Here is a 24427-nt window from a genome sequence, read left to right on the forward strand (position 1 = left end):
TTTGATTGGGTTCTGAAGACACAGTTGGGGGGGGGCAGAGAGAGGGCTAAAGGAGGTGAGCCCCCCACCCATCCTGGTCCTGGAAGAGGGTCAGAAAGCAGAGCCCAATTGTCCTCTTGGCCAGGAACCACTGGGAACACACGTACCTGTGCAGTAGACAGTGGGAGTCTGCTTGGGGGAAGCCGTTCCTACTCTTTTCCTTTCCCTTTCAGCATTTCAGCTGATCCTCACGATCGTGGGCACCGTTGCTGGCATCCTCATTCTCGGCTTGGTGATCGCATTCATCTTCTCAGCGAGGTATGGGATGAAGTGTCCCTTTCCTGGGACACAGTGCCACCGGCATTACACTCTGGTTTCCAAACACGCCCAGCCTTTCCCGGGCAAGAGAAGAAAAGTAAGGCGAGGCCTCTCTAATACCATTGCCCTTTTTGTCTTACCTGAATTTTCTTCTGATTCTATAAGCTACCCATGATCACTGAAGAAAATAGAAAATGTGGAAAGGAGCAGACTAAAAAGTCACCCACACAACCCACCACCCTGAAGCAACCAACATTTTGGCCTACATCCTTCCAGGTTTTTTGCTACTTTTTAAAATGATGTTATATATGTAATTTAGTATCTTTTGTGCTTTAAAATTTTTTTTGTGGAGGTTTGTTTTTGCTTAATACTACAAAGTGACATCGCAACCGTTTTCTGATGTCATTAAAAACTCTTTTGGGAGTTCAGGGGTTTTGTTTTTGTTTTTGTTTTTTTGTTTTTTTTGTGGTACGTGGGCCTCTCACTGTTGTGGCCTCTCCCGTTGCGGAGCACAGGCTCCGGATGCGCAGGCTCAGCGGCCATGGCTCACGGGCCCAGCCGCTCCGCGGCATGTGGGATCTTCCCGGACCAGGGCACGAACCTGTGTCCCCTGCATCGGCAGGCGGAACCCCAACCCCTGCGCCACCAGGGAAGCCCCAGGGGTTTTTTTTGAGCACAAGCCACCCATGTGCTTGGCCCTGCAATAAACCTTTATCTGCTCAAAAACAAAACAAAACACTCTTTTGTTAGTATTTAACTCCATTGATGTTGTCAAATATGATTTTCATTAAGTCACTCCCTTGCCCAGGACCTCGCTGCAAATAGCCTAACGTCCACCTTAACTGAGTCCCCTGGGTTTTAAGTAGAAACATTACCTCTGCATGGCCTTTTCTCAGCTTGTGCCTTAAATGCCCTTCTTAAAAACTTAAGTAGGGTCCATTCATTTATTCTACAAACACTTAGATAAAGTTCCCTCCATTAATAGAGACGGAATACTATCATCTATTCCATTCTCAATGTGCCAAGTGAGGAGCTACTCTGATTTTTTTAAAAAAGCTACTTTTTGAAAATTACCTTTAGCTAATATCTTATATTTCGGCAAAATAGGTTTTTTTGCACTGTAATGCGAGAGGATAGAGTTTACATTCCTAAAATATTTTGTTTCTTTTTTTTTCTTCTTTTACTCCATTATGATATTAACTCTTCCCCAGAGACTTGATTATAAGGATGCCAAGCTGGGAACTGAGAACACGACTTTCCCTTTTCCAGGGGTGGGGGTGTGGGGGACAGGACATTCGACTCTGGAGCAAGGCTGCTTCCTCCACAGTGGACCGGCTCACTGCCCCAGTCTCCAGGGTCCTCAGGGACTGTGATAGAGCTTGTGCCCCTTGAGAGCCTCGGTTCTCGGTTCCCCTTCCTGCTGCAGAGCCCCGTTTGCTCTTTGCTCAGCCACAGATCCATGACCCTTGGGAGCTCTCCAAGAATTATAATTTCTTGCCCATTCCAAAGGGAAGGAAGCCTCTTGTCAGTTACCTTAGATGGGAGTGCTGTCACAGGGCAGGAACTCCGTGGCGGGCTGGGCTGACCATCAGGGTCACCAGGTGAGTGGGTCTTCCTTTCTGACGTTCCAGTGTCTGAGAGTCACCCCAGGACTGCCCTGTGGCCATGATGGATGCCTCTGGCCCCATTACCCATATTCTAACAGGGCAGGACTGTCGCTGCAGGCCAGAAGGAGAGAAGGGTCATGATCAGAGTTAATTGGGGGACAGGTGCCTCCCTCACCTGCAGGTCCATCCACTTGGCTTTGAATGCCTACACTTGAGGTCCTTGAGCGCCCACAGAACAACGTGGGAAACTTCTATTTCTCCTTAAGACCTTTATGCCTTGAACTCATTTTGTTCACGGAGGTGCTTCTGTAGACATTGACTTTGCCTGAATGAAAAATTGTACCACAAATCATCTTTTTCTTTGACTTTTATTACCATTTCCATAAATAATTCAAAAGCACACTGAAAAATACTAACATTATTAGCAAAATGTGAATGGGACTGGAGGAATTAGATGGTAACGTTGGATCAGGGTTAACGTTCTGGTTTTGATGGTTACATGGAGCTTATGAGGAGACTTAGGGAATCTACACTGAATGAAGTAATGAAGTATTACCAGTAATGGACATCAGGTCTGCAGCTTATTCTTAAATGGTTCAGAAATGTTGACAGTCGGGGAATCTGGGTGATAGATGTATGGGAGCTCTGTGTAATTTTTCTTGTTTTTGGTAACTTACATGTAAATTTGAAATTATTTCAAAAATTCAAAACATTTTGAAGAAAAAATATTAACTTTTGCTTCAAGGAACTTGCTGCCATCGTCAGACCCTAATTCTTGTTACCGATTACAGATCAAAGAACCAAAGGAGGAATGTGGAAGAACAGAACTTGATTGAGGACAATTTTCAAAATCTGAGACTGCGGAATACCGGCTTTAGCAATCTAGGAGCAGACGGGAGGATCTTCCCTAAGATCAACACGAACCTGCCCAGAGAGAGTGAGCCACAGAATCCCTACGTAGTCCGGGACGGTATACCCCGCACACACTATTAGGTGAGTCTTTGCTGCTTTCTGTTTGCCTTTGCAGAGTGAAATGCCCCAGGGCCGACTTGGGACCTGGCTGTTGTATCATCAGCAGCCCTGGCTGCCCAGTAGATTCTTTTTTTAATCGAAAGCTATTGAAAGTAACCACCACTTGGTCCCTAACACTGACCATCTATGTGACTAGACACACCACTTAATTTATCTGTTCATCTATTTCCTCAGCTCTAAAAAAGGAATCTTAATTCACATGCCCTTAAGGTCTCCTTAAATGATATGTTTCTTGGGATACAACTCCAGTGGTTGTGATGACAATTCCCAGACTGCTGAAGGGCCTAGGACCTAGGGCAGGCCTGGGGAGGACTGTTGGATGTAAACATGGTTCTGTTTACATGGATCCTTTCCAGCCAGCCCACATGAAGGCAGATCTCTCCTTTCCTCCCCGCCCCACCCCAGACCACAAGGCCACCCGATCAATTTCTAAAGCGACAAGGCAAGTGAGGCCGATAATATTTTCTTTCCCTTGGGAGGACTTTCAAGGCAAGTAGCTTGTCCTTGTTAGATTTGTTTTGGAGAATCGTAGCTGGCATTGCTCAGTGTGACCAAATGAAATACTGAAAGGAGAAAGCCTGTCAGAGAGGACTCCCTTGGGGAGGAGTGACAAGACAGAAGGGAGAGGAAAAGTGGCCAGAGAAGAGAGAGGGGGAAGAAGAGAGGAAAGGAGAGAAATGACTTGTTTAAAAGAGGAAGAGTGGGGAGAAAGGGAAAGAAGGAGGGGTGAGGTATCCCCAGGAGAGAAGAAAAATAAAGAGGCTGAAAGAGAGGGGGGACCCGGGAGGGTGGTAGAGGGGCCGGGGAAGGGGAGCACAGTATCCCCACTCCCCGTGTGTGAGCGTTGCTTCTGCAGGCGGCCCAGGTGAGCGGGTCATCCTTTGAGGATCTTAACGCACTTTGAATATTCTGGGAAAATCTGACTTATTTTTAGTTTGAAATCCCACAGTTGATTTTACGTATCAGCTTTCCTTCAGTCATGGAATCTAAGTGTTCCGTGCGTGCACGAAGGGATGACTTGCACAAAATGCGCCATGTGGGGTCGGACACAGGGTCTAGCCAGCAAGAGCCGAGATGGACCTCTCTTTGGTCCTACCTGAGGTGAACTTTAACCATGGAACTCATTTCAAACCTCCCTTTCCCCACAGTGGAGCCCTTACTTCAAGTATAACCTCTGAAGAAAGCCCTTTAGTGGCTGAGCAGGCATGGGATTTAGAATCAGACAGACCTGGGTTCACAGCCTGGCCCTTCCTGCTACGAGCTGTGTGATCTCAGACAAGTTATTTGACTTCTCTGGGTTTGTTTTCTCATCTGTGAAATGGTTAAAATGAAGCCTACCTCAGAGGGTAAATACCAAATAAGCCAAAATGCATAAAGAACACAGCACGATGGGTTCTAATTTGAATATTCAAATTGTGTTAATTACAATAATGTTAATCATTTATGAATCTAAATTTTCTCATATGTTTCTGTTGGAATACTTCTTTTCTAAGAGTTTTTTCCCCCTCTCTTTCTCTCTCTCTCGTTTTGTCTAGAACGGTAAAAATTTGGAACCATCCATGGCCCCTCAACCCAACATATGAGCTTTTATTTTGAGTGTTTCAAAGACTGTTGGAGAAGGGAGCAGCCATGAAGGTCTGGCCTTTGGTATTTCTCTTCCATCCAGCCTCTCTGAATTGAAGTTGTGACTGTTTGCAATGAATACAGCTTGTTTGCTAACTAAGTACCTATGAAATTAACTGCACATAGATGCTATTAGTAAGCATCTATACTTAAGATAGTTGATTTGCTCCAATCAGTACAATAGTTAGGTTTTTTTTTCCTGGCCGTGCAACAGTAATCATTCTATCTATCTAGAGGGAAGCTCCCCAGGATTTTTCACTCCTGAAAGAGTCTAGAAGAGTGTTGCTTTGAGTTGATACCCTGTAGATAAGTGACGTATTCTGGGAGACTCTTACACATCAGCTGTGGAGGTCCCAGGAGATGGGAGGACATACCATCCTTGAAGATGCTGAGGTTCATTCTCTGGCAAGTTAAAACAGGGAAGCTCCTTCTTTTCCTCAAATGTAGGGATTTCATTACCCTTGAACTGCCAGGAGCTTGTGACCTGTGTTCAAATCAAGAGGACAGATAAAAAGAGACAGGTCTCTTAGCTTTTTGGGAGCAGTTACTGGCAATCCAGGGCCTTCTTAATGTCAACTAGAAGGCCTGAACTAGAAATGTCCTCTGCAGGGGTACGTTCTAGAGGGTTTGAAATGCCGGTGGGTAGGGGAGTCAGTGGGGAAAAATGTGACCAGGAGAAGGAGGAACAGAGGTAGAAGGAAGCTGGGCTGGAGGCTGAGTAAGGGAGAAGGTACCCAGGGCCCACCTTCATCCTCAGATTCCCCTCCTCAATGAGCAAATGGGCATTTCCTCTAATTCATGCCCTACCCAAGTTTTAGAACCTAGGAGAGGATGTGAAGACAGAGCCCCCAGAGCAAGAGCTTGAAGTCACTTTGAAATTGTAGACATTCTGACTGGCTCATGGTGAGAGAGGGAGCTTGGGCTCTGGATCCAAACGTTCAGCCTCGTGATACAGACTCCAGAGGTATTCCACCAAAGCCTCAGCCTTCCCTGGGGACAGAGCCTTAGCCGTGGTCACGAACACACACACACAGCTAAGAATGGGGACAGCCACCTCCAGCACAGGCTTTCTTTCATGTTAGTAGTATCCTTGTTTATGTCTAATGTCTGGTCTCTTTGCAAGTTATTTTTATTTGTTGTTATTATTTGTTCTTGACTGTTAATTATAAGCAGTAACAAATAAAGTGTCTTTAATAGATGGTCCTCCCTTGTGTTTGGGACTTTGGGTGATGCACATAGCAGTTAAGTTTCACTTTCAATAGCAAACATGACACATGGTAAACCGAATTGATTAACATCTGCTCATTAGGGGCTGCTGGATTACCTAAGGTAATTTTTTTTTGTCATGGAATAGACATTTTTGGCCGCTTCCTCAGGCGTATCCCACAACTCTTCCATTTTGAAGCAACCAAGCATTTTGGGTGGGATTGATCCGACCCCTAGCTCCAAATGTAGGCCTTGGTTGGCCCAAGCCAATCAGTGGAATCCCATGCTGGCTTGCCAGTGATTGACTTAGCAAGCACATGGCACAAGTGGATATGATTAGAATAAATCTCAGATGTTGGTAGGAGGCTTGGAGAAGGAGAAGCTCGTCGTTCTGGAGAGCGGGGTTGAGGAGGTGAGGCCTCAAACTGCTTCAGTTTTGCTGAGCTGACACATAGAGGAGGGCAAAGCTGGGAGAACCATGGAAGAATGGAGCTGGTGCTCTGATCAGACCATCCCTGAAGGCTCTGGACTTTACCGTTAGGACAGTTTGAGTAGTTGCTTCTGTTTTTGCAGGTGGAAGCATCCTCACTGATACAGCTTGTGATTACTCTTGTGTTCTCAAGGCTAGCTGGTGAACATAATAAAAGAAACTCGTATGACCTATTAATGCCCACAGTAAAAATATTAGTCAGCAATCAATAGGTTAACAGAATTAATGAAGACATAACTTAAAATTGGCTGACCACTGTAACTTGACATCACAGTCTCTAGTTCTGACCTGCATGTTACCTCCTTTACATTTGAAGATGATTCTGGATTTAGTGCTAAAAGTAGGCTATTTGAACCTCTTTTCTTTCTTTTTTTTTTTTAAAAAATTTATTTATTTATTTATTTGGTTGCACCGGGTCTTAGTTGCAGCAGGTGGGCTCCTTAGTTGCGGCTCACTGGCTCCTTAGTTGTGGCATGCAAAGTTTTAGTTGCAGCATGCCTGTGGGATCTAGTTCCCTGACCAGGGATCGAACCCGGACCCCCTGCACTGGGAGCGCAGTGTCTTATCCACTGCGCCTCCAGGGAAGTCCCTGAACCTCTTTTCTAAAGAGTCCCACCTCTCTCGTGGCCCTCTGCACTACACCATGTCAGTTTCCATCACTTCTCAAAGGTCCTGGGCCATACAGAACTCTGGGCTTCATGGACCAGAGTACATCCATTCTTGGGTGAATTTCATTGCTATTGTTTGAATAACAATAATGCTCCAAATATGTGTATGTGTAATATTTATGAAAATGGCTTTTGTCTCCAAAGTTGCTTTTGATCTTACATAATAGGACGTGTAATTCATTTGCTTCCGCTCACTGGGACCTTTGCAAAGGTTTTCTAACTGACTGTCCTGCAACCTCGCAGGGCTGTCAGAATGAACTTTCTAAGATGTGAATCTGATCATGATATTCCCTTGCTTAAGGCTTTCAGGGCCACCCTGAAAGTGGCCCTGAAGTGTCTTATCCACTGCGCCTCCAGGGAAGTCCCTGAACCTCTTTTCTAAAGAGTCCCACCTCTCTCGTGGCCCTCTGCACTACACCATGTCAGTTTCCATCACTTCTCAAAGGTCCTGGGCCATACAGAACTCTGGGCTTCATGGACCAGAGTACATCCATTCTTGGGTGAATTTCATTGCTATTGTTTGAATAACAATAATGCTCCAAATATGTGTATGTGTAATATTTATGAAAATGGCTTTTGTCTCCAAAGTTGCTTTTGATCTTACATAATAGGACGTGTAATTCATTTGCTTCCGCTCACTGGGACCTTTGCAAAGGTTTTCTAACTGACTGTCCTGCAACCTCGCAGGGCTGTCAGAATGAACTTTCTAAGATGTGAATCTGATCATGATATTCCCTTGCTTAAGGCTTTCAGGGGTTCTCCACTGAGAGAATCAAGCTCAGAGATTCAAGCCAGACTCTTTGTGGCTCAAGTGCTCCAGAGTTGCCTCTCCTCCCCCGTCCCCACTCCCACTACCCCTGCAGTGCTCTAACACTTGCATACCTGCTGTTCCCTAAACATGCCACCTCCTCCTACCGCCATTTTTTTGGAATTTATTTTATTTTTTTTATACAGCAGGTTCTTATTAGTTATCTATTTTATACTACCTCCATTTTTTTGCCTGTGCTGTGCCCTGCACTTGAAATGCCCCTTTCCTTCAACTGCCTAATAAACACCTCCAACTGTCTAGATCAGCTAAAACACCATCTCTTCTGACTTTCAAATCCTCCCCTTCTCCACACAGCCCTCTCAAGCAGAAGTATCGCCTCTCTCGTGTCAGCTGGGTCCTGGAACTCATTTCCCTGGTAAAGAGGTCCTGCATGGTAAGTCTGTGTTTCCTTCTCACCCAGCACAATGCCTGGCATAGAATATTAAATAGTTATGAAACAGTATAAAGCAGGACTCTTCCAGCTCAATCTTGAAGGGTATGTTCATTATCTTGATGGTGGTGAAGGTTACCACGGTTATAGCAAAACTTAAATTGCAAACTTTACATATGTACAGTTTATTGTATATATACCTCAATTGAGCTGTTTTTTTTTTTTTAAAGTGGAGTGTGGACACTCCTGCGGGAGCCTCTCTGACCTTGAGGGAGGCATCCTCTAATCACTGCCCTCAGACAGCACAGGAGCACATACATGTCATTCTGCTGATCTCTGCTTCAGCCTGAAGGCTCCCTGAGGTCAACGCTGGGTAAAACCAGCTGGGGATGGACCATTGCCCTGACAGCAGAAGGTCTCGGCTGTACACTGGAGTCACTTGAGAAGATTTAAAAATCACTGATGCCTGGGTCCCATCCCAGAGCGCTTCATTGGTCTAGAGCATCCGGCTGGGTTAAGCTCCTCAAGTGATTCGAATGCGCAGGGGAGTTTGAGAATCACTACTCTCAACCAGCGGCTTGGCTCCTTGAGGTCAAGCCCCAGATCACATCATTTCCCATTCCTTCCCCAGAGATTCTAGAAACCAGGAATCTATTATGCATAAGAAGCTTCAGTGGCCTCTGAGCTTCCTTATGGAGGAGGAGGTCAATCGTCCAGGTGGCATCAACACCAAAACAGCTTGAAACTTAAATCTTTGGGGCAATTTTACCCCTGAACTACCCACCACCCTCTTCCTTCTTCCTAGCCGCTGGGCAAATTCTGCAGCCAGTAGGTGGTGCTGTCTCCTATGGCTTGCAAAAACCCAACTTCCAGTGGGACAGCGGTTTTAAAAGCCTTGTTGGAAATCATTCACTTTTAATGCAACAATTCTAAATAATTCCCCCTTGACTTTTTCGTGGTCTTTTCATTCCTTGCTCTTGTGCCAGGGAAACATGAATGTTATCAGTTCACTCTTGTTGCACATTTGCATAATTTTTACTGGATCATTAGAATCATACATTGTTTCTTTCCAGTGGCCCTATAATAACTTAAGAATTGAAGTAATGTTAATGTCATCTTAATGATGCGTAAAATTTGGTACAATTATTCAGATAATCAATGTTTTATTTAATGGCTTTCCAAAATAAAAAAGAAGATAAATCAATTTGCATTGAAAAATTCATCATTTTAAGTTTAAAAAAAATGCCACCAGTGGGAGATTTCTAAGCTCATCAGCGTTTATGAGGTGATCAAGGTCTGGCTGGAGTTTTTAGAGAATGAGGTTGGGAAGAGCCCTGGGGCACAGTATGGGGAGCTTTTCTTCAACCTCCAGGTTGTGACATGTGTGCACTTTTATTCAAAGACAAAGCTTGGAGCAAACTACAAAGGCTTCATTATTCCCGCAGGCTCAGTAACATTTTCTGAGCCCACAATCAGAACATGTGGTCTAATAAAAGAATTCTCTCCTGCTTCCAGATGACAGCCAGTTTGAAAAAACAACAATAATAATAGTTAATATATTATGGGGTATTTAATATAGGCCAGGCACAATTCTTCCTTTCATTCTCACAATAATTGTGAAGTAATACTATTATTACCCTTGTTCAATAGTTGGGGAAATAGAGGCAAGAAACTTGCCCAAAGTTTTATGGGTAGTAATTAGCACAGCCCTCTGTCATTTAATGCCAAAATATTAACGTATGTAGGATATTTCAATGGTTCGTGGAGACGATGAGACATACATTTGAAACTGAGAGTGTCCTATATTTACTAGGCCTGGTGCCAGATCTTCCTGGAGTGTATAGGTTAATGGGCCTTTATTACCCAAAATGAAAAATTCTGTCCTTACGTCATTGTTCAGATTTCAGAACATATTCTCTCCATTAAAGTAATTCATCTAAAATCATCTGCAAAATGCCTGCTGTGCATTACCGATGGCCCCAGCTGTGGCTGTGGCTTCCCTCTCTGTTTAGGTGAGGGGCCTCCAGTTTCTCTCTAATGAAAAGTCTCTCCATTCTCTCTCTGCCCAGCTGTGGTATTCTTCCCATATGTGGTGACAGAGGAATCCTTGAGGCTTCTTTCCTTATGCTGGAAACAATAACCTCCTGACAGGGTCCAAGGTCCCGCTGGGTTGACACTGAACACCTCCAACCCCCACCCCTGCTTAGTACCACCTTTATCAGCCAGTCCTTCTCTGCTCCTGAGCTTCTGGAGAAAAACCCTCTGTCTTATTTCTCTGGTATGTAGAAGGTCCTCAACAAAACAAGAAAGAATGAAGGCCCTATTTCAGTGAAGTAACATCCTCGAGCAAGGAATATCCTGGACTATGGAAGCAAAGAATAGAATTAGGGCAAGACAAGAGAAGTCTCCAGATTATAATAGGGTCGATTGTCCAAATGTCTATTTGTAATGTCACTTTTGAGGTATTTTGTTTTTAAGCTTAGTCCATAACAGAAAGCCTCTCTTAGCCAGCCCTAACCAACCAGCTTTACCATTTTCTCGAGAGGAATTAACTTATACAATACCCTCTAAGTTGTACATAATTCTTATTCCATAATAGAATGTCTATCATTTTAAACTAATCTTTAAAAATTTTCTATTGTTATTATTCTAAGTCTCAAGCTTAAAACAAGACACACACCCCAGAAGGGTCAACACAAATAGACATTTGGACAGTGGACTGCATTATAGTCCAGAGACGTCTGTCCTTGCTCCTGGGTGCTCCTCATGAGCCCTCTGCTCTCCTCTACGTGGCGATCCAGGCTCCTTCCTGCTATGGCTTCCTCATTTTGAACATGTTTCTCAAGGTCACACTGTACTCATCTGCGTCAATCTACTGGAAAGGGAAAAAGCATGGAGGATCACGCAAGAGAGATTTTTATGGGTCAGGTCTGGTGTTAATACCTCTCATTTTTTCCCACATCACATTGGCTTAGAACTTAGCCACATAACTACACCCAACACACCCAGGGAGACAGAGGAATATAGGAGAGCTCCATGTCCAGGAAGACCAGGAAATGGGTGCTTTGTGAACAGCTATCCCGTCTCTGGTCCTCTCCCTCCCTCTCCCTTACAACATGATGTCACCCTTCAAGATTCTGCATAAATATCACAATTCCATCCCTAACCTAGAGCAGTATCTAGTACAGAGTATACACTCAATAAATATTTGTTAAAAAAATGAGGCATTCCACAAATACTTTCTTTTAAATTTATTTTATTGAAGTATAGTTGATTTACAATGTTGGGTTAGTTTCTGCAGTACAGCAAACTGATTCAGTTATACACATACATATATATTCTTTTTCATATTCTTTTCCATTATGGTTTGTTACAGGATATTGAATATATTAATAGTTCCCTATGCTATACAGTAGGACTTTGTTGTTTATCCCCCAGATGCTTAAGCGCCTACTCTCTTAATTCTCAATTAAGTCAGAGAGTCAGTTGTGCCATAAGCAAGTAATTTCAAATTCAACTCATCTGATAGAGGAAGGACCGAGCCCTTTGAGAACATGGAGGAAGACATTCTATGAAAATCAGTTCTGGAAGGCTTGAGCTGGGTATGGAACGAGGAGTCAAGTTTACTAGCTGGAAAGAGCAGGAACCATGACCATCTATGGAGAAGAAACACGACGTGCAAAGGTGAGAATGTGTGTGTGAGGATGCGTGTTGGGGCCAGGCTGTGAAAGGCCTTGTGTGTTGCATAATCATCTGATTCCTGGTGTGCTGATCCTTCAGTTATACCAACCATGTGCCCTACCTGCTTTTTCTGAAGAGAAGGCTGAACAGCTGTACCTAATAAGGCATTCACTCAGGTGCTGCCTTCTTGTGTGGAGACAGTTGCAATGCCCTTCCTGGTCTCCTTGGAAGAAGGGAGCCCAGCTATCTCAAGTTATAGTTTGCAGGTATCCTGCTTTGGGTCTGGCTTGGCTTTGTCCTTCAGCTCCACTTGGAAAACATGATTGGGGTGCCCTAGTCTGGAGAGTCACAGATCTCCACAGCTAACTACACTTCAGCCTACTGACCTAAGGGTAAAAGGCCCTGCGTTTGCTGTTAATTGTGGTTTGGGGATGAATGTTACAAGGGTAGCTATAAAGCATGGGGCTCCACGTAATGAAAGGTCCACTGTGCCCCTGGATGGCCACCCTGTATAACATAACATGACTCAGAAGAATAGTGGGTCGAAGCTGTCACCCTAAGAAATCAGGTGGGGACCCAGTTTAGGAAGTACAAGCCAGATTCAATAAATAGTTATTAAATGCCTACTGTGTGCCAGGTATTTTCAGATGTATTTGCTAATTTAACCTGCATGTAAATATTTTCTGAAATGATCACAAATAAGACCAATTATGAGAAAACTTTGCACTTTTGAAAATATTAAGATATATTTCTTTTAAGTACACTCGAATTAAGACTATGTCATAGTCATAGTGAAGATCAGAGTTCCATTCAAAATGAGGCAGCTCTGATAGAACAGAAAGAACTGTGGACCTTGGAGTCAGGAGATCTTGGCTCTGTCACTTATCTCTTCTCTAAGCCCCAGCGTCCAAATGGGGAGAATGAGGTATGTTTTACAGCATTGATTTGTACTGTAAATACCTGATTGAACTATAAATACTTGGCTGGACTCCATTCTCTCTGAGTGTGGGGACTTTTTGAACTGTGCTCGTCTTTGTGAGGAACTCGGAAACTATACTCCTAGAGTTATATTACAAAATATGATGGCTTCTAAGCTGGGGAGGGGCCTACACCTGAGCAACGAGGCTCTTAGCTCCTGCACCTGAGCTGACTGCTATGCTAGACTGAGAGCAGAACTCCCATGAGATGAACTCTCAATGCTGCCAGGCTGGCCAGCTGTGGTTCCCCCCTACATTGTCTTGACTTTTAAAGCCAAGTGTGGCCTCTAGAAGGCTTGTGAGTCTGAATATTGAGTTGACCCTCGGAGGAACCTCTGGTGGGTATTGCAGGCATCACGTTTTATTGTATCGTCTCTGAAATGCTGGAGCGGATAGTGGCCTATCTCCAGTGAGGCTGGGGAAGTGGAAACTACTAAAGAAGGAACTTAGGTTACATGGAATGAAGAACTCACTGTGATTGATGATTAAATAATCAGAGTAGATTAGCCAGGGAGGTGATGTGGGCTCCTTGGGACATCCCTTAAAGAGGTGAAGTGGTCATTTTCAGAGTCTGCTCCCAAGACAGGCCCTCACAATCTTCCCACATAGTGAATGTGTTCAACCAAGTCCTGTATCCTATTAAAGGGCAGTAGTTTTTTGAAGGACAATTTTTAGTTGGTAGAACAGGTTATGTAAACCAGAGCCTGCTGCCAAGTGCCAAACGCATTTGAGTTCACAAGCAGTAATTATAGAGCCAGCTCTGGCATGGACCAGATCCTTTGCTTTCCAGCTGAGCAAACTGAGGTCCAGAGAGGGGCAGGGAATTGCATGGCTGCTCAGCTAGTTGATAGCACTGAGGACCGGAACTGAATTCTTCTGAGTCCAGATTTATAGTTTTCCTCCACCAGCAATTAAATATGAAGAGCTATAGTCTACAAAAGGTGCAGTAGCTCCTGTACACAGGCTGAAGTTGGGTCCCGGGCTGGAGGCTTTTTGCAGGCCTGTTGGCCCTTGACTTCTGCAGACCTGGTCCTTCAGCAAGCTGCTCAGCTTCCACCCCCCCATCACACCCCCAAACCTGGCCCCCAGAAAGGGGTAAGGGTCAGAAGCTTGTCCTACCTTTTGAAAAGCTGTTGAATTCCTAGCTCCAGCATTGTCTGAAGGACCACTGATAAGAGCTAAGACAAGACAGAAGAGAAAGGCAAGATGAAAGTGAGCGGTGACACGGAGGGGATTGTAGGTGAAAAGGAGGATTGAAAAAAAGTGGGGGCTTCCCTGGTGGTGCAGTGGTTAAGAATCTGCCTGCCAATGCAGGGGACATGGGTTCGAGCCCCAGTCCGGGAAGATCCCACATGCCGCGGAGCGGCTAGGCCCGTGCACCACAACTACTGAGTCTGCGCGTCTGGAGCCTGTGCTCCGCAACGGGAGAGGCCGCGACAGTGAGAGGCCCGCGCACCACGATGAAGAGTGGCCCCCGCTCGCCGCAACTGGAGAAAGCCCTCGCACAGAAACGAAGACCCAACACAGCCAAAAATAAATAAGTAAATTTATTAAAAAAAAAAAAAAAAGTGGTACTCAAGTGGCCAAGGGCAGAATGCTAGCTCAGCCTCCAAGAGCATTCCCAAGTTCCCGCCGCTTCCTTCTGCTCTTCAGATATCTCCATCCTTGCCAGCGTCTATGGTGTTCACTTCCCTCTATCCCATCACGCTCCCCTCATTCTGTGGCATTTCTTCCCAGGCCACATCTGCATGGACCATACCTGTTCTGTGCTCCTTCCCCATTCCCTACTCACTCGTTTCCTGGTATTTATGCTAGAAGTCTCTAGATATGATTAAAAAGGGGTATGTGTGTGTGAGTGTGTCTGTGTACTTGTCTTCATTCATTGTACTTTTTAGTTAAATAACTGGAAAAGCATCTGTGCCCTTTAGGTGGTGTAAGATAACTTCTAGGAAAAGAGAAACAAATTGTAATGGCTTTGCCAGAGTGGAAAAGGGGCATTTAGAGGAAGACTCTAGCAGTCTCCTCTGGGTCTAAGCTCTACAGACAATTTTAAAGAAAAGTTTTCTAAAAAGGAAAAAAAAAAAAAAAAAAGGAAAACATATGCCAAAATTCATTGAAAAATATCACAACTTTTACTGTAATTTTATTAATGGACACTGTTTTAAAATATTTCAGTTCATGAAAGCTGGAAAACATATATTCCCTCCAGAATATATAATCTTAAAAATATTTTCAAAACTAACCTTTGAAAATTGGTTACAGAAAGATGTAATTCATGAGTGTTTTCAAAATTGATAATTCTATGAATAGAGAGGTTGAAAGCACATGACTTATTTATCGAGGGTGTGCTAGCTGCTCCATAAATAAGGTTAAAATGTTTGTATGTGCTTCTTAGCTTCAGAGAAATGGTACATTTCTGTGACTTACATTTGTACATTAAAAGCAACAACAACAAAGAGAAACACCTTTCCTCATTGTTGAAAATTTCCATCAAGACTTGTTTTGTATTCCGTCTCTCAATATGAAATTCTACCCGTCTCAGCTGTGGCATGACCACGATGTCCATGCTTAACCCCAAAATAAACAAACAAAAATTGCTGAGAGATCTACTATATGCCAGTTAACATAATAGGCTATTTTCACCAAAATGGAACCCGCTGTGCTCACCATGGCCTGTCATCTGCCCATCTCCTGTGTTCATCCATTATGTGGATGGTGCCCTTAGGTCTGTCCTTGGCCGTCCTGTATGGGCTGCAAACTCTGAGGGCTGTCATGGGGAGTATTTTTTCCTAACCAACACCATGTCCCATAGGGGGAGAAAAACCTATACAGAACATTTTCCTATAAAAAAGAATATAATTTTATATTTTTAAAATAAAAAGTTAGGGAGTTCTCTGGTGGCCCGGTGGTTAGGATTCCAGGCTTTCACTGCCGTGGCCCAGGTTCAATCCCAGTCAAAGACTGAGATCCCACAAGCCGTGCAGTGTGGCCAAAAAAAAAAAAAGTGAAAATTAACATTAAAGAAAATTGTATACATGTTTCATAGCCCTATCAATTGCTGCAAAAGAATTTTATAATATTCCGTCATCAGGGTCATTCATTTCTGGCACTGTGACAAACCCCAGGCATGACTATTAAAAGCAGAGTAAATTAAGAATATTACCTAAACTAAGGTGAATACTGTAGGGTTGTTGTCTTTTCCCCCTCCGACTTTTTTTTCCCTGCATATTACATTGCAACTCTATATCAGTAAAATATTCTTGACCTGGATTATAGATTGAATTGCACAATATGACGACTCATCGTGGGAGTGAATTAGCATGTAAATCTGACTTATGAAATAGAAAAGTTTTAACTCATCCGATTTCAAGTTTTTTTTTAAATTATGGTAAAATACACATAACACAAAAGTTACCATTTTAATAATTTTTAAGTGTACAGGTCAGTGGCATTAAGTATTCTCACAGTGTTGTGCAAACATCACCATGATCCATTTTCAGAACTTTTCCATTATCCCAAACTGAAACTCTGTACCCATTAACTAATAACTTCCTGTTTGCCCCTCTGTCCAGCCCCTGGTAACCTCTTTTGTCCTTTCTGACTCTATGAATTTGCTTATACATAGAATCATACAATATTTGTCCTGTTGTGTCCTGCTTATTTCACTTGCATAATGTTTTCAGGGTTCATATGTGTTGTAACATGTGTCAGTATTGAATTCCTTTTTAAGACTGGATCATATTCCATTGTAGGTACATACTGCATTTTATTTATCCATTCATCTGTTGATGGATATTCGAGCTATTTCCACCTTTTGGTGACTGTGAATAATGCCACTATGAATGTGGGTGTATAACCATCTGTTTGAGGCCCTGCTTTCAATTCTTTTGGGAGTTGCGAGATGGAGTTTGTGCATCATATGGTAATTCTATATTTAACTTTTTGAGGAATTAATCTTATTTTAAAACTAATAAGAAACGTAAAATTCCTCTGGGTTATCTGTGTTCAAACCTTGAGATTCAAACTCAATGCAACCAGCAGCCTCCTTTGGGCCCAGAAGCTCAGCAATGATCAGAAATGGGATGCTGTGGAGGCAGCCACAAAGGGAACTGTTTCAGTGGCTGTGGGAAGCACCGATGGAGGCCATCAGTGCACGCTGACTTTGCCAGTCAGAGGAAGTCAAAGCATTTAAAAGGCACTTCCACTCTCCAGCTTAGTACAAAGAATGAAGGATGACGGGACAAGAAAAAGCCACAAACCAGAAAACAAAAGCTTGGGAGGAATTAGAAGAGCCGTCTATCATCTCCAGCCTAGTTCCGAGATAATGGAATGTGGAAGAATGTTGTCATCACTTGGGATTCTGCTGTTTATGGCAGGTCTGGGCAGGTTGGAAACCGCCAGGTGGGACAGGAGGAGGGCAGATTGGGTTGCAGCACTTTCCAGGTGCAGTCCAGGTAAACAGGGGTGTGTGTTGGGTCTGAACAGTAAAGCGCCATGTTGGGCTGGGGAAGGTGATGCACAGATCAGACAACACAGGGCCTAAACTTAGAGGATGCTTGATAAATGCAAGATTTGTTTGTCCTTATCAATGCAATATTTACCCAGTTTCTGCAACTTAACTTTCCTTGCATCTAATCCATCCATCACATCCCTACCAGAAAAATCTTAAAATCACCACTTGGCACTGACACCTCCCAGTTCAAACTCTTTCACCGGCTGCCCATTAGTTATAATCATTGCCTCTCAAGCTTGGACAAAAGTAGCCCCAAGGCCATTCTGCTGAGGCAGAAAGACCCAAGATAAACCTGGGGCAGCCCCTGCAGCACAAATTTTACTGGAAAATGTTTGGGGACAAGCATAACTCTTACATCAGAATGAACATGGGGAATATTTAGAGTATGATGACACTTCCATGGAGTTTAAGCATAAAACACTGTCCTTCAAGTGGAATTTGGAGCTTGGCCTCTATGCACACGATGCCACAAGGATAAGTTCATTTTCTCTGGCAGTAGGGCACCACCCTGGTAGAGTGTGGGGTGGGAGTGCACAGTTAAACTCCAGCTCCCTAATCTGGGCAGTTAGAACTAATTGCCTACTCAGAGCCGTCTTGCCAACTGGTTCCTGATGTGCAAAGTTCAGATCACTTTGCTCTTTACTGCTTACTGCTTCTGTTTTTAGTCGAAGCATTCTGAACTTTTGGATAATGCATCCAGCTCTGTCACTTCTCCTGGCAAGTTAACCGCTTTGTGCCTCAGTTTTCTCATCTGGATAACAGTAGGGTTGTGGGGAGGATTTCGTGAATTAACAAGGTAAGTATTTACATTTCAGTGCCTGGCTAGCTGTGTGCTTTCTGTACTGTACGTGTTAGGCATCCTACTATTATTTCCTTCTATTGGTACATGAAGGCTGCCTCTTCTGCTGCTGCCTATAAACCATTCCAGTCTTAACCCACTCATCGTGGCCGAGCCCAAGCCCACCTGGTCCTTTGCACGTGCTGTTTGAGGAAGCTCCCCACCCCCCGCCCCTTACAGTCAATTTTAGAACCAGCTCAGGTGTAAAGGATAAGGTGAAAACCTGAGCATCTGTTCTTCAGTTTATTTGTTCGGCTTCACGGAAACCGCCAGCGTATCGACATAAGAAAAACGCAGAATAGTGACATATTGGCCAGTCTCGAATCCGCGTAAAGGGCAAAACTTTAATGAGGGAGGGAAAAGTGCGTTTTGTGTGTGTCTCCACGCCCCACGTGCCCTCACTTCCCCACAGAGCACGTCGCCTCGCGGTAACACTCGCCGGTGCCTCCGTCCCTCCGGCGAGCGCGGCTTCGAGAGGACTAGACTGCCACGGCACGATTCCCCGCTCCCCGCCCCGGACCCGGACCCGCTCTCTCTCCTTAAATCCAGCAACCCCAAGTATAATCTCGGCTCGCCCGTGGAGCGTGCCCCTCCCCCTTCCCGTAGCTGCTAGGGAAGCCGGGCCAGACGCTACCCCAGGATTTCGACCCCTGCCCGGGCCGCCAGGTGCGCCGGAAGCAACTTCCACCTGGATGCCCTCGGCCTCCCGTGCTGGCCGGTCCCCGGGAGGGGCGGAGCTCGGCCCGCCCCGCCTCGCCGTAAGCTGACCTTGTGGCAGCCGGGCGGGGGCCGGGACGGGGAGAGAAGGGGAGGAGTAAGGAGAGGAGGAAAGTGGAGCCCCGCGGGCCGGAGGGAGGAAGAAAAGGGAAGGGGCGGAGGCGACGGGCGCAGTGTACCGGCGCGCGGGGGAGCCTCAGCCCGTGGTGCGTCCAGGAGCCGGAGTCCTCCCTGCACAGAGCCGCCCGCCGGGACCGTCCCGAGCGGCGACACCCCGGGCGTCCCGGCCGGGGAGCCGGCGCAGCGGCGGCCCCGGGACTCGGCGGCAAGCGCTGCGGGAGGGATGGTGGCGGCGGGGCGCGGGCCAGCGCAGCCGCCCCCGCCTCCCGCCAGGCCGCGGCCCCCGGCCCCCCGCCCCCGCGCCCCGGCCGCACGTCCCCGCGGAGTCCGCCGCCCGCGCCGCAGCTGAGCCGGGCGCCCCACCATGCCGCGGGCCCCCGCGCCCCTGTACGCCTGCCTCCTCGGGCTCTGTACGCTCGTGCCCCGGCTCCCAGGTAAGCCGTGCCGCTGGCGGTGCAAAGAAACTTTGTGGCGCACGGAGCCGCCCTTGGCGTCTCGGAGGGGCAGGGCCCCGGGCCGTTGTCTGAAGGTGGGAGGCATCCTCGGGGCACTCCCAGGTGGCGAGCCGCTGGGGACGGCCCGGTGGGGGGCTTCCGAACTGCGTGCGCCACCCCGCGCGCGGCCCGCCGCAGCCCCGCAGGGCGGTCGTCGGCCTCCAGTCCCCTCCCGGGCGAGGAGGAGCCTTCCTGAGTAAACAGCCCTGCCCGTCTGCTGACCCAGCCCGCGAGCGCCCGCGCCCATTGCGCGGGGAGGGCCGCCGCCAGTCCCGCGTCGGGATCTGGGCTCTGCACTCCCGGCACAAAGCGGCCCTTGTGGCCGGCCGGGGGCGGCGGGCTGCTGGGAGGCGCCGAGTGATGCCACCGGTACCCTGGTCCCGGGGAGACGAAGGGCAGCTGGAGGCGCGTGACCCGGAGTCTTCGCTGGAGCCAAAGCGTGGGGGCCAGGGCTACTACTCCCGAGGGCTAGTCTCCTGGAAACGCGGGTGTTCAGGCCCTCGTAGCGAATCCTAGAGTTTCACCGCGCCTAGGCCAGCCGCTTTCCTTTAAAGATGTAACCCCCTCTTTCCTCCCCCAAGCCCTCGCATACCGGAGGGGAGACCCGCGTCCCAAACCACAGCCCCACCTGGGAACCAAGCCCCAGCTGGAACATCCCAATCTGATTCCTTCTGCCTGGCTTTATCCCGGAGTTTACAAACACCCCGTGCAGCACACTCCCTTAATTCTGGAGGATTGATTCTGGAACGGAGGGTAGGGGGTGTGCAGTTGCACTCGCGCGATACTGCCCGGGGTCGGCGGCTGCGTGAGGAGCCCTCAGTTACCTGCTTTAAGTTTTCGGAGTTGGGAGGGGGCTGGATGTGGCAGTTGGGAGGCCACAGCGGAGGGATGCTCTGTTGGGCGCTGGGGCTGCCAGGCAGATGAGCTACCGCCGTCCCATCCCCCCTCCCCCAAACGCAGGAAGCTCCAAACTTCCTCCTCTCCCGTAGGAGATAATTGTGTTGGGGTGCTCGATTCACTTTCAAGCCCGAGATTCTTGATTGCTCTCGTGAAGCAAATGTCTGACTGCGAGGGAGGGAAGGACTGTCCCCTGCCGTGTCTCATTTACATGAAGGCAGTGGAGGTTTCTGTCTGAGAGAGAGGAGAGGTCTAGGCAAACAAAAACTTTCTTCAGGGCCTAATTCAAACTTATTACTGTAGCAGGTTTCTTTTTTCACTCCAGAGCTTGGGGTAGATCACCGGTTTCCAAACACCCAACTGGCAACCAGTGCCCATTGCTGATGTTTTCATGGGTCCCCAGGGAAAGGCAAAGAGAAGGATGTATCTTGTGTCACACACAGGAGTATATCATTGCCAACAGCCCCCTGCTTCCCAAGGACTGTCCTTTAATTTGAAATTACGTCTTTTTTATTTTTGGTGGGAAAACTTTTTAATAATTTGTAATGATAATAGAGAGTGGTTTTCATTTTGAGCAAAAGAAAAAATCTGGCAATCCTATATACATTTTACCTTCTCTTTTTGTTTTCTTTTTAAATCATAATGATCCTAATAATCTGTGAAATCCAAAAGTTTGGGAACTGCTGAAGGAGATGACTTCTTAGTTTCCTTTCAGTTTGACATTCTGATTCTAGTAAAACCTTAAATACTTCCAGTTGCAAATAATTCTTTCAATACATTATTTTCCATTTGCGTTGTGATTTCTGTTTTTCAAAGTTTGTATACATCTTTCATCTGTGTGTTTAATCCAGCAGGAAATAGACTTCTACTTTGAGGGGGCTCACTTCAAACAAGTCCCTGGCAGGCTGACAGACCCCATCCCAGGGTTATCTGCTCTCCTTATTATCCCCTTGCCGAGGGCCTCCAGACAGGACCCGAAGATATGGCCTTCCCACATAACCAGGGAAGGGTTTCTCTGGGGTGAGGCCCTTGATCTTTGCTAAGAAGGAGGGAGGAGTGTGGCATTGATCGGGCTGCGGAACTGGAGTCATGTTTGCTATCATTGTTTATTAAAAGGAAAAAAATCCAATGTTCTTCTGGTGAATGTCCTGCACGTTAGAATGCTGGAAATCCTAGGAGAGCCCTTTATCCTATTTACTGCACTCCTCTTGGCAGCACTCCCTCCCCCCATCATTCCGTGGTCTATGCTGGGGCTGTTGGAATTTGGCCTTGGGTTTGCAGCCCTCCTCAGGTAACCAGGCAAAGGTTCAGAAATGCAAACAGGGGGTTTGGTGTGTCGGCTGCTGTTTACCCTAGGTATTTACACTTTAGCGCCATCATCCTTGAATTAGGGGGACTTTCAATAAAGGGGATTGAGGCAGAAGAGGGCAGGGCCTAATTAGCTCTAATTAGTATTCCTCTCCTGCTTGTTCTCCATGCTTATTTAGCTACTGAGGCAACGGAGAATTAAAATATCTAAGTAGTTGGCAGAAGGCCCTTTGTGCCTGCCTACCCTGGTAACTACTTTTTCTCCTCCAGCGAGCTCATGGAGACGTTCTGAGAAGTTTTAACATCGTGTGGGACGATTACACAGTACTTAAACGATGGTGCCCCTTTCACGTGGCGGTGTGCAGCTGTGTTAATGGGGTGGGGTCGCTTCACAGGTATTTTCAGTTGGTCGGGGCGGAGGGCTGTGGTGTGTTTTCTTTCTTTCTAGTTGGAATGGGAGTAACGGCCTTTCTAAATGTAAAGGAACACTTTACTTATAGGTGCCCATTTGTTGGTGAGGCTGCTGCTTCTGTTGAATGCAGGGTTCGATTACTGGGCCACATGGTGAAAAGTTTGCTCCCAGACAGGCCTTGACGCCTCCCCTGTGGCGGATGCTTGAAGCAGGGCTGTAGAGTGCCCCTCCCCACCTCCAGGCTAGTTCCCTATCCCACTGCCCCCCAGAGTTTTTCAGAGATGGTTGCTTGTCTCTTGTAGAGTTATTCTCAACTCTCGCTCAGAGTGATCCTGTTAAAACTCAAGTTAGATCGTGTCGCTCTGCTTCAAACCCTCCAGTGGCTTCCGGAAGTCTTGCCAGTGCCCTGCCAGGCTCTCCATGAATGCCGCCTGCCCCCCGTGCCTCTCACCACTTCCCCGCATGCACTTCAGTCCAGCACCGAGGGCCTCGTTGTCTTCGAGCTCAGCTGCAGGCCTTCCCTCTGCCTGGAATGCTCTCCCTGCAGATCTCTGCACGGCGGGCCGCCTCCACACCCCCCCACACCCCCCAGCCTTTTCTCAGTGTCTCCAGCTCAGCCAGAGCTGCAGCCTCCTGCCCCACAGTCTTCCTGTCTCCTTGCCTCCCTTGATTTTTCTCCCTAGCACTTAGCACCATCTAATGTACTTCCTTATCTGCATTATCGCCCATCTTCTCTTCTGAGCATTGTGCCCCTCACCAGGACGTAAGCTCCGTGAGGGCAGGGAGCTTTGTCCGTTCTATTTGACACTGTATCCTCTGTGCCTAGAACAGTGCCTGACTCATACTTGTTGAATGAATGGATGAACACGAGTCTTGGTACTGTGTGTGTGTGTTGGAGGCGGAGTGTCCCGTCCTCACCTCCTTGCCTCCTCCTACAACTAGCTTTGAGGTCAGGGACCATGCATGTAACTTATTAGGAGGAAACATTCATTGTTGTGAGGGAGAGAACTCATTTGAGTGTGTCAAGATTTTTTGAGCTGGAATCTATGATAGAGGCCGTTTAATCCACCCCTGGAATTGTTTGCAGGAAGATGCTGAGGCCAGGAAAGGTTAAATGACTTGTAGCCAATAAGTGACAGAACAAGTACTTGGATCTTTCGTGCCAGGAAAGCCTTTTCCTCAGCCCATGACTCCAGCCCAAATGTCCCGTCCTCTGTGAAGCCTTGTGTGCATCCCTCAGATGGAGCAGAGTTGGCCTCTCCTTCCCTTGCTCTCATAGCATATTCTGTCTGTTAGAGAGACTGGGGGCTGCCTCATCGGCTACGTGGTGAATTGCCGCGTCTCACTTACCTTTAGGTCCCTGATACGGACACAATGATTGGTCCTCAGTTGAGTCCTCCCCGCCCGGCCACTCCTACCATGGTTTCAATGACCTTAAAACCCTCAACTTCCTAAACATGTAAAACAATTTTAGTTACAGAAAACTTGAGAAGGTCGTATAGAGAGCTCCTGTATGCCCCACTTCCGGTTTTGCCTATTATATTTACATCTTGCATTCATCTGGCATATTTGTTACAATGAATGAACCACATCAATACGTTATAATTAACGAAAATCCAGGGCTCTTAGTTGCGGCATGTGGGATCTAGCTCCCTGACCAGGGATCGAATCCACATCCCCTGCATTGGAAGGCAGATTCTTAACCACTGTGCCACCAGGGAAGTCCCCAGTTGTCTTTTTAAAAATAAATTTTTGAATAGGTAATATATTCATATACTTTTTAAAAGCATAACAAGTGTAGGGTGAGAGATCTCTTTTCCATGCTTGTTGCCCGTTAGTCTGGGACATTGCCCCCACCCCCTTCCCTGCTCAGACCATCCCTGTCAGTTTCTTATGGATCCATAGTGTTTTCTGTACATTTATTACAGATCTCCCTCCCCCAGTTTTATTGAAAGGCAGCACTAAACACACTGTTCTGTACCTTGCCTTTTCTGTTAGGTTAGCGATAAGTATATCCGAGTGAGCTTCATATCAGTGTGCAGGGAATAGGGAGCATGCACATTCTTTTTTAAAGCCACGTAGTATTCTAGTATTTGAATTGGTGTTTTAAAAAAAACAAGTCATATCTGTAAAGCCGACGTTGTTGCGTGTTTTTGCAGATGTCTGCTGTTCAGAAAGGCAGTAAAGATATAAACAAGACAGATCCTTCCTAGGGCGTATTTACACTTCATGGTAACATCTTTAGACTGATGACTCTTTAATTGCTAGAATCAGCACTGGAAAGACTTTGTCACATGTGGGGATTGTGGTTCAGGGCATGTTGGAAGAGGCACTCCAGTGCCTTACCA

At 46.5% G+C, this 24427-nt stretch overlaps 2 protein-coding genes across 4 annotated transcripts in view; both read left to right on the top strand.

The window, feature by feature from the left end:
- The window catches only part of MUC13 (mucin 13, cell surface associated), a 43101-nt gene extending 37339 nt beyond the window's left edge, over window positions 1-5762 (top strand). Inside the window, exons 10-12 of the mRNA XM_049710348.1 lie at window positions 213-297; window positions 2696-2897; window positions 4472-5762. Of these exons, the coding sequence (XP_049566305.1) occupies window positions 213-297; window positions 2696-2897 (287 nt within the window). The 3' untranslated portion in view covers window positions 4472-5762. The remainder of the gene's footprint in view (window positions 1-212; window positions 298-2695; window positions 2898-4471) is intronic.
- Window positions 4472-24427, top strand: part of ITGB5 (integrin subunit beta 5) — a 122966-nt gene continuing 103010 nt past the window's right edge. The window contains exons 1-2 of one of the 3 annotated variants that reach the window (XM_049710334.1): window positions 4472-4571; window positions 8047-8125. In XM_049710334.1, coding sequence (XP_049566291.1) covers window positions 4566-4571; window positions 8047-8125 — 85 coding nt within the window. In that variant the 5' untranslated portion in view covers window positions 4472-4565. Of the gene's footprint in view, window positions 4572-8046; window positions 11807-18734; window positions 19403-24427 lie in introns of those variants that run through there. The other 2 variants (XM_049710336.1, XM_004278815.4) reach the window with 2 other exon arrangements.

This window comes from Orcinus orca, chromosome 5 (assembly GCF_937001465.1).
Source record: "Orcinus orca chromosome 5, mOrcOrc1.1, whole genome shotgun sequence".
Lineage (NCBI taxonomy): Eukaryota > Metazoa > Chordata > Mammalia > Artiodactyla > Delphinidae > Orcinus > Orcinus orca.